The sequence below is a fragment of the Mandrillus leucophaeus genome, unplaced genomic scaffold (assembly GCF_000951045.1).
Source record: "Mandrillus leucophaeus isolate KB7577 unplaced genomic scaffold, Mleu.le_1.0 Scaffold646, whole genome shotgun sequence".
In the NCBI taxonomy this organism is placed as follows: domain Eukaryota; kingdom Metazoa; phylum Chordata; class Mammalia; order Primates; family Cercopithecidae; genus Mandrillus; species Mandrillus leucophaeus.
The window spans coordinates 410,031-420,869 of record NW_012106986.1 but is presented as its reverse complement, the minus strand read 5'-3'; the positions used below and the strand labels follow the sequence as shown (position 1 = coordinate 420,869).

General features: G+C 41.5%; 1 protein-coding gene across 1 annotated transcript in view; it reads right to left on the bottom strand.

Annotated features, from left to right (window-relative positions):
- CRTAP (cartilage associated protein) overlaps positions 1 to 10,839 on the bottom strand; it is a 30,047-nt gene that overhangs the window by 6,790 nt on the left and 12,418 nt on the right. The window contains exons 4-6 of the mRNA XM_012001013.1: positions 9,307 to 9,435; positions 6,725 to 6,870; positions 5,143 to 5,226 (exon numbers count right to left, since the gene is read on the bottom strand). Coding sequence (XP_011856403.1) covers positions 5,143 to 5,226; positions 6,725 to 6,870; positions 9,307 to 9,435 — 359 coding nt within the window. The remainder of the gene's footprint in view (positions 1 to 5,142; positions 5,227 to 6,724; positions 6,871 to 9,306; positions 9,436 to 10,839) is intronic.

The following is a 10,839-nucleotide window of genomic DNA, read 5'->3' as shown; positions in this document are numbered from 1 at the left end:
TGATAAGGGGGACTACAAAAGGCAGGAACAACTCTGCGGTGCAATTCATGCTCCACAGTCCCCCGTGGGAGCAGGCGAAGCTTGACTCCAGCTGAGACCACATCTTTGTTGAGCTCCTTCCTCTGACCCTCATTCTGTTCTTACCTGAGAGCACTCCCTCAATAAATCCTTCCAACAAATTATATTCTGTTTCTTTGGACTTTCCTGAAGCAAACCACCATCAGAACTTGAAACCCGAAGCATCTATTTCAGCCTGTTTTAAAAAGTTTCTGAAACTGTAATAAACCTCTGCAAAATTTTGAACCAGTGTGTAGACTTTCAGGAGTGCTTATACACATTTCAATGCCAGAAAGATAATAAGGAAGAATGCCACACATATCAGCAGGTAAAGTAGTAGTATGTCCTTTGGAAAATGGAAGGATTAAACTAAGAATTTTATGATTTTGGTTATATTTTCATTTCAGAGTATTACTTGCCATAATTTGGTATATAGTAAGAAAATGGTTCATTCTTTAGAGATGGATTAGTTCTTTCACAATTCTAAAGCCTCAATTAATAAGCAAACTACTCCAGAACCTTCAACAAAGTCCTTTTATCTTGAAAGTGCCAAATCCAAGAATCCTAGGAATTTTAAAGCCTGCAATAAGCTTGGTGTGTTCATTAGATGATTACTAACCCTCTGTGTGACTATGAGCAAGGCACTCGATCTTTCTGAGTTTGTTTCCTTATCTGTGACATGAGAGAGCTTTACTGAATCCTGTGAAAAATCTCTTCGTGTTCTAATATCTACGATTTGCTTTCTATATATGTTGTTCTTATACATCAGAAGTCTTCAAAGTGTTCACAGCCTTAGACCAGGAATTTCACCACTGGGAATTTTTTCTAAGGAAATGATTAGAGAAGAAGTAAACAATTTAGTCCCTGCTATGCTATTTGTAAAAGCAAAAAAGTTAGAAGCAAACTAAATGCCTACAAAAAGGCTATATTTCTAAAAATTCTATATCATATAATAGTAGTCACTAAAAAGTCATGTTTATAATGAATATTAACTAATAAGGGAAACAAAAATCATGTGACCATCTCAATAGATGCAGAAAAAGCATTTGACAAAATAATGATTTATTTCAAGGGTACCAAGACAATTCAATGGTGAAAATGTCTTTTCAACAAATAGTGCTGTAACAACTGGCTATTCACGTTCAAGAGAATGAAACTAGACCTCTTCCTAATATCATACATAAAATTAACTCAAATGGGTTGTAAATTTAAATGCAGGAGATAAAACTATAAAAATCATAGCAGTAAAAATCAGGAGTAAATCTTTGTGACCTTGGATTAGGCAATGGTTTCTTAGATATAACACACAAAACAAAAGCAACAAAAGAAAGAACAGATAAATTGAATTTCATCAAATTTGAAAACTTGTGCTTCAAGACACCATTTAGAAAGTGAAAAAACCCACAGATTTTGAGAAAATATCTACAATTCATATATCTGATAAGGAACTTATAACTAGAATATCTAAAGAACTTCTACAACACAATAATAAAAAGATAAATAACAATTTTAAAGTGGACAAAAGATTTGAATAGATGTTTCTTCAAAGATACACAAATGGCCAATCATGAAAGGATGCTCAACATAATTAGTCACTAAGAAGGTGCAAATCAAGCTGGGCGCAGTGGCTCACACCTGTAATCCCAGCATTTTGGGAGGCTGAGGCGGGTGGATCGCCTGAGGTCAGGAATTCGAGACCAGCCTGGCCAACATAGTGAAACCCCATTTCTACTAACAATACAAAAAATTAGCTGGGCATGGTGGTGCGCACCTGTAATCCCAGCTACAGTGGCTGAGGCAAGAGAATTGCTTGAACCTGGGAGGCAGAGGTTGCAGTGAGCCAAGATCGCACCATTGCACTCCAGCCTGGGCAATAAGAGTGAAACTCTGTCTCAAAACAAACAAACAAACGAACAAACAAACAAAGTGCAAGTTGGAACCACAATGAAATACTACTTACATCCACTGGCATGGCTATTAATAAAAAAGACAATATTAAGTTTTGTTGAAGACATTGCAAAGTTGGAACTCTCATACACTGCTGATGGGAATGTAAATGGTACAGCCACTTTGAAAAACAGTCTGGCAGTTTCTCAACAGGTTAAACCGTTACCATATGGCCCAGCAATTCCATTCCTAGGTATGTACCTGATTTGGTTTGGATATTTGTCCCCTCCAAATCTCAAGTTGAAATGTAATCTCCAGTGTTGGAAGTGGGGCCTGGTGGAAGGTATTCGGGTCAGGGGGCAGATGCCTCAAAAATGTCTTGGTGCTCTCCTCATGATAATAAGTGAGTTCTCACTCTGAGTTCACACGAGATCTAGTTGTTTAAAAGAGTGTGGCACTGCTCTTGCCATGTGACATATGCCAGCTCCCCCTTTGCCATGACCATAAGCTTCCTGAGACGTCACCAGAGGCCGAGCAGATGCCGTTGCCACACTTCCTGTGCCACCATGCCCAGCTAATTTTTAAATTTTCTGTAGAGACAGAGTCTCACTATGTTACTCAGGCTAGTCCTGGGCTCAAGCAATCCTCCTGCCTTGGCCTCCCAAAATGCTGGGATTACAGGCATGAGCCACTGCACCCAGCCAGGTATTTCTTAACAGTGATGCAAAAATGGCCTAACATGATACCTATGTATATACTCCTAGGTATAAAAAAAAAAACTGGAAAGCTTACGTTCAAACAAAAATTTGTACACAAATGGTCATAGCATCATTATTCAAAATAGCCAAAAAGTGGAACCAACCCAAACATCCATCAACTGAAGAAAGGAGAAACAGAATGTGATATATCCATACAGAAGAATATTACTTGGTAGTACAAAGGAAATTTTACAGGTAACATGTTCAACATGGCTGAACTTTGAAAACATATGCTCAGTCAAAGAAGCCACTCACAAAAGACCACATACCCTATGATTCCATTTATATGGAATGGCCACAACAGGCGAATCAACAGAAACTGAAAGTAGATTAGGATATTCCAGGGGCTAGAGGTGGAGGCAGGAGTGGGAACGTTGGCCCGGAGGAGAAATGGGAAGTGACTTAGCGATGGAGTTTCTTTTGGGGGCGATAAAAGTGTTCTAAAGTTAAATAACAGTGATGGATGCAAAATTTTGTGGATATAGTAAGTACCACTGAATTATATACTTTAAAAAGGAGCACTTTACTGTATGTGAATAACATCTAAATAAAGCTGGTTTAGAAAAATATAACAAGAGAAACTGCTCATATTATAATATCAAGTGAAAAAGTCATGAGACATAATTATAGCTGAGTTTATAATAAATATATAGAAAAACATAAATTTAAAACTATAAAATTTTTTTCTTTAATAATAAAAAACAATGGAAAGATATATACCAAAACATCCATAGTAGCCTGCCTCTAGATAACTGGGAACTCAACTCCTCCTACCCTGTCTCTTATACACATCTAGATGTGTATAAGAGACAGGTACAATGGCGCAATATCAGCCTCAACCTCCCCAGACTCCTTCAGCCTCCCAAGTAGCTGGGACTACAGGTGCACTCCACCACACCCAGTTAATTTTTTTGTATTTTTTGTAGAGACAAGTTTTCGCCATGTTGGCCAGGCTGGTCTTGAACTCCTGACCTCAGGTGATCCGCCTGCCTCAGCCTCCCAAAGTGCTGGGATTACAGGCTTGAGCCACCGTGCCCTGCCTCTAAATATATTTTTCTATACTTTCCTTTTATTTATTTATTTTTTTTTTTGAGGCAGGGTCTTACTCCAATTGCCGAGTCTGGAGTGCAATGGCGCAATATCAGCCTCAACCTCCCCAGACTCCTTCAGCCTCCCAAGTAGCTGGGACTACAGGTGCACTCCACCACACCCAGTTAATTTTTTTGTATTTTTTGTAGAGACAAGTTTTCGCCATGTTGCCCAGGCTCGTCTTGAACTCCTGGACTCAAGCAATCACCTGCTTTGGCCTCCCAAATGCTGGGATCACAGGCGTGAGCCAGTACACTCAGCCTCTGCTATACTTTCCAAACCACAGTGGCCAATCTTGTTGGTATCTGGCTGGTGTTCCTCCCTTTAGGGAATGGGGGAATGGCCCCGGTGGCATCTTGGGATCCTGTCTCAGGCTCTGCTTCAAGGATACCCAACCCAAGACACAGGCATGTGCATCACTTTCCAGTTTAGAAAGCATTTCCACATGCAACACAGTATTTTATTCTCCAACCCTGGGAGGGCAGTATTATTATTCCCATTTTATGGATAAAGAACTGAGGCTCAGTTGTTTAATACCAGTGATGAGTTCATCCCACACATATTTGTAGACAGAAAATCAATTCCATGAAGATGTCTTATTCAGAGGTGCTTCACCTAAAACCAGGGTATAGGAAGAGCAGACCTGGAGGCTCAGGAAACTTGCTGGCCCCATGCTCCTCATCTACAAAGCAAAGGATCAGACCAGAGCAAGCTCACAGCTCTCTCAGAGCTCCAATAGCTGACACGTCCCCAGCTTTCTCAGTAAGCATTTTCCTGTTTGTTCTAAACACATCTCTCTAAATACTACCGCTAATGATGGCTTTTCTGTGACCAGGCGGCCCCACCACAAAATGACCACTCCATAACCAGATGAATTGGGGTCAGAAAAGGGGTCAGCTGAGTAAGGTGAAATCAGGAATTTCAAGCAATTCTAGAGAATGAGAAAATGCTTACAGTAAAGACGCAATTTAGAAAAAATAATAATAGCAATAGTTTAATAGAAAAATTGGGGTGGGAGTATCCATGCATCTTCAGAGTGCTGAGCAATTAAAAATTCACCGTTTTTATATAAAGTGCAAAGATGAAGAGTGACCACTGTGAATTCCTGGAGCGTCGCCCCACACCCGTTTCACTATCAGGAAATGTGGCACTCCTGCCTGGGTTTCCTAGAAAACCGCTGTTTCCCATGCCAGCGTTCTGGCTGTCATTGAAACACCCACAGTAACTGTCCTTCTCAAGGTCCCCTCTGTTTCTTACTTCAGGGAGGACTCGGCCTTCCAGTGATTTTTAGCAAAGATGTGAGCAATATTTTCTCTTAGCCACCAGACATGTGCTAAGCATGAAAACTTACCTCATCATCATCCATTATATTTTCCTTAGCAAAGTCATACAGCTCCTTCTGGAGTGTGGTCACGTTAAAGAACTGAACCGCTTCCTGTTCAGACACAACACAGAACAGTTTATAGGACCAACGTTTTCATCTTAGAACTGGGAGGAGGGAAAACAGGATATGGGGTTTGTCTAAGATGATGAAAACGTTTAAAATTAGATAGTGGTAACGGCCGTACAACTCTGAATATACTAACAACCACTGAACTGCACACTTTAAAATGGTGAATTCTACCCTATATAAATTATAAATTATATCTCGATTTTTTTTAAAAAAAGAGTGGCCAGCCCTCAGTGGAAGACGAATTTATGAAAATCAAGATGGCATATAGAAATCCCAATGAACATACAAGAGCAAAGATCAATTAGGAAAAATCTTTTGAAAGTAATATATGATGAATAGGGTTTGCTAACAACACATGCTAAGTGGTGAGTTTGCCTATCAAGGGAATTAAATGATGGTCCATCCACAAAAGAGACTACCAGGGAGCTGTTAAAGGATAATAATTAAGAAGTTACGTGGACGTGACATGGAGAAATATTCACGACTAATTGTTAGAAAGACAAAGAAAGTTGCAAAAAGTTATAATACTATGTAAATATGATCTTGTTTTTATAAAAATACACAAATATTTACTATATATATGAGTAAATATATACCTTTAAAGCAGGGGATAAAGAGATGGCACAGGTTGCGCGCAGTGGCCAGCACTTTGAAAGGCTGAGGTGGGTAGATCACCTGAGGTCAGGAGTTCAAGACCAGCCTGGCCAACACGGCGAAACCTCGTCTCTACTAAAACTACAAACATTTGCCTGATGTGTTGGTGTATGCCTGTAATCCCAGCTACTCGGGAGGCTAAGGAAGGAGAATCGCTTGAACTCAGGAGGCGGAGGATGCAGTGAGCCGATATCACGCCACTGCACTCCAGCCTAGGCGACAGAGCAAGAATCTGTCTCAAAAAAAAAAGAGAGAGAGAGAGAGAGAGTGAGAAGGTGTAGGATTATGAGAGAATTTTGCTTTCCAAGTAAAATATTTCTGCAATGATGGAAATTTGTAGAGTTTTTACAGATTCAGAAATCAGAATGAAGCAGTAAAATGTTACAACACACACATGCGCAAAACTACAGAAAAAAAAATGACTTTTCCTTTATTTCCTTTTTTTTTTTTCCAGACAGAGTCTCACTCTAACTCCAGGCTAGAGGGCAGGGGCCCAATCTTGGCTCATTGCAACCTCTGCCTCCCGGGTTCAAGTAATTCTTCTGCCTCACCCTCCCAAGTAGCTGGGACTATAGCTGCGTGCCAGCACGCCTGGCTAATTTTTGTTTATTAGTAGAGACGGGGTTTCACTGTGTTGGCCAGGCTGGTCTCGAACTCCTGACATCATGATCTGCCTGCCTCGGCCTCCCAAAGTGCCAGGATTACAGGCGTGACCCACCGCACCCAGCCCCTTTATTTCCAAAATAACCCTTTCTCTTAAGGTACAAGGTAGTCTCCAGAAGGCGAGAATGAAGAGAAAAGGGAAGGTGTGGTGCACCAGACTTACAGGTCTGGGCTGGAAGTGCTCATCCAAGAGGCCCCAAGTGTCCCTGTGGTACTGGTAATACACCAGGTTCTGCTGCATGACCTTGTCATTCTGATCAAAGAGCAGGTAGCTGACTGCACAGGGGGCTGCATTCTTCAGGTCGTTCACTGGGGTCGGGAAGAAAAGACAAATGAAGACATCAGCAAACCATGCCCTATAATTCCTCTCACTGGTTCTGCTTCTAAACAAAAAGGTCGTATGAACAAGCCCCTTCTCCACAGTCCTTCCTTCAGAGAGCCTGGGGCCGACTGGCAGCCCTGGGTGGGCACGCCACAGACGGGGTCTCCACAGTAGCCTGGAGGCCAGGCTTGAAACTTAGCTCTAGTTAGGCACATACCTACGGAGAAATGCCTATGTTCCACCTCCAGCTCTGGTGACCCGAGCTGGTCTCAGGTGCCTGGAAGCAGCTGGAAAAAGCTGGATTGTCCTGGGGCTGAGGGAGATAGGGAGGATGTGCTCAGTAAACAGGTTTCTCATCTGGGGCCTAGAGTATCTGGATCCCATCTGGATGGGGCCACAGTCTCCAGATCCAGGTTAGCTCCTCTACAGCTAAACCAGACCTGGAAAACTCAAAGGACGGTGGAGCCTCTGGGCTGGAGGCGATTTGGAAAGTCGCCTGGTTTTGACACCTCCTGAGGATAGAACTCCCACCTCCAACCTCTCTGTTTGGTGTTGCCCACCTAAGACAGTACCTTCAGCAGAGGGATTTTGCAGGGCTTGGGATTTGTCTTGGGAGTACAGGATAAGGAGGAAGAGGTGATGACACACAAAGCCCCTCGTATTTATTCCGGCACATTCCACTCTAATTTACACAACAGTACCTCTGCTAAAGCTGTCGTTGGCCAGAGTAGCCAAAGCTTGGGTATGAATAAATTGTGCCACCCAGTGACTGTTTCCTGTAATGACTACTTTAAAGCCAGCCTTTAGGGGCATTTACTCTTCAAATATAAACACCAGCACCTGCCCTCAAGCAATGTAGTGTGGTAGACGGTCTAGGAAAAATTCAAAACAGGGCAGATTTTCAGGAATCTCATTTCAGGAAGTACATTTCATTCATACTGTTGATCCCCGAAAGCAGATTTCCTGGGAAGCAGCAAGCATGGCTAGAGGCCTCAGTCTACCAGTGTTGATAAGTGTTTGCCAGTTTCCGTTATGCAGGGCGATTTTCAGGGCATGTGAGGATTTCAGAGGGCCAGGGAGCTGCCAGAGCCCGGATGTGTCCAGAATACTTCTAAATTCCTAGTGTTCTAGCTTTATACATTTAGAACCAAGCCATGCTCAGTGAGCTAGAAGACCTTACGGCTTTTTATATTTATATAATACATATTCTTTTTCTTTTTCTGACCTTCAGGGTGCAAGGCTTACCCTGTGTTCTGAAGAGGATGGGAGGTGAGATAATGAGGAAACCCAACAAAAAACACAATTATCACAGTGGGAAAGGAGGGCTAAAGCCAAGGTCACCTCTCTCACTTTTCCCACGGCACCCTGAGACCAGCCACTCCCAAAGGGGAGTGAAGGGGCAACCCGGGGGATCTATTCTAGCCAGAAACCTGCCACCACTAGACTCTGGCACTTCATTAGGGCAGAAGAATTCCTGCTGCCACTGTCCCTAATCATTCTTCTACGCTTGGAACTGAACTGCCAAGGGACAAACTGCTTGAAGAAGTGGCACTTGGCAAAGTCAGGTACAGGGAGAGGAGGAAAAGCCGAAACACATAGCCTCTGAAGTCTAACTCTGTACTTCCTTCTTGCCCATGTTTGCCTCCCATTGTCCACTAGAACGTTCTGATTGAGAAACTCCCATTTCAGATCAAGGGAGGGCGATGGGTGCAGTGGCTCACACCTGTAATCCCAGCACTTTGGGAGGCTGAAGTGTGTGGATTACTTGAGGTCAGGAGTTCAAGACCAGCCTGGCCAACACAGTGAAACCACATCTCTACTAAAAATACAAAAAATTAGTTGGGTGTGGTGGTGCACACCTGTAATCCCAGCTACTCGGGAGGCTGAGGAAGGGTAATCACTTGAACCTTGGAGGTGGAGGTTGCAGTAAGTCAAGATCACACCACTGCACTCCAGGCTGGGCAACAGAGCAAGTCTCAAAAGAAAAAAAAAAAGAAAAGAAAAGAAACTCAAACGGTCTGAAAAGTAAAGCCAGTGATGAGGAGGAAGGCAAATAATGGTAACAAAAACAAACACACAGTTTGCTATGTGCCAGTGTGGGGGGAATACTCCAGACATTTCACATCTATGAAGTCATTTAGTCCTCAAGACAATCCTATGAGGTTAGTACTACAATCTGTATTCACAACGAGGAAACTAAAGCACAGAGAAGCTAGTAAGTGATAAGGCTGAAATCGAACCCAGGCAGTGTGGTTACAGGCTCTGCCCTGAATCACTAAGCCATGCTGCCTTTTTGCACAAAGCATGGCACCAGAGTTGTCAGTGTGACCTTGATGAACTCTCAACAGCCATAGCTAAGAGTTATTACTTCTATTTTACAGTCTTAGAAGGACTCACCCAAGATGACACAGAAGATTACTTACACTTATAATAGGCAAACTGCAAGTAATGATACATGGTAGCCACAAATTTCTCAACTGGATAGCCTCCTATAACTGGGGTGAGGTTCTCTTCACACTGTATTTTGCATTCCAGAACTTCTATATAATGATCTGAAACAAAACGTAAAATTTTCAGAGCAGTGCATCCATTATTTTCTTAATATGCTACTTCTGCCTCCTGCCCAAATGAAAAAGGTAAAAGAAGAATATTTGCAACACCCACAAGGAGCTGAAAATCTTTAATATACAAAGTTGTTTCAAATCAATAAGATGAACATCCACTATATAAATGGCCAAACAGTATTAACAGAAATTATTAAAATGTCTAAAAAACATTGTGAGAGATGCTACACCTCTTTTGTAATTAAGAAATACAATTACCCCCAAAATAATTTAAACTACTAAATTGCAAAATTTTTAAAAATTCATAATGTAGTATTAAGAAGAGAACAGTGAAATTTACACTCTCATATTCTGTTGATGGAAGCAAAACAGGAACAAACTTTTTGGAGAACAATTTGGTAAAATTTATCAAAGGTTAAAATACACATATTTTCCAACCCAGCTGTCTACTTCTAGGAAATTCTCTTTAGACATAGGCATACATAAACACTGTTTAAAACAACAAACAAACAAACTTGAAACTACCTAAATGCCAGTCAATAGGATGATTAATAAATTACAGTATATAAAAATAATAGAATCTATATAGCCTTTGAAAGAGAGTAAGGTGAACCTAAACATAGTCAAAGACTACATTTCCCATGCAGCTAGGTTGGGGCCATATGACTAGTCATGGCCAATGACATGTTGAGAGTAACAATTAAGGAATGCTACTTCCAGGCTTAACCCCTAAGACCTCCCACATGATCCCTGGCTCCCTCCCTTTTCTCTCTTTATGCAGCTAGAAGCAAAAGACTCCAGGAGGGTTGCACACATTTTGTAAGTAAGACTGTGGAGGAACAGGTACTTTCAAACATTGCTGGTAGGAAGTACGAAATGATACCTTAAAACACTAAAATTAATTTACAGAAACATTTACTCTTTGAACTATTAATTCCACTTTGGTTGACTTTGAAAACACACCTCCATACTTACTACCACCAACAACAAAAAAGTCTTACATACTTACTACCACCACCAACAAAAAATTAACATCAACAATAAGGGTACAAACAAACATCATACATATCTTGACGTGATATCCTGAGGAGGACATTTATATACCGGTCCAGCCAAAATGACAAAACCTGAATGTAACTGTGAAGACACATCATAGAAACCCAAATTGAGGAATGTTTACAAAGTAATTAGCTTATATTTTTAAAAAATATCATTGGCATAAAAAGACAAAGAAAGGCCAAAGGACTGTTTCAGATTAAAGAATTCGAAAGGAAGATGACAAATAAATAGGAAACTGGCCGGGCGCGGTGGCTCAAGCCTGTAATCCCTGCACTTTGGGAGGCCGAGACGGGCGGATCACGAGGTCAGGAGATCGAGACCATCCTGGCTAAC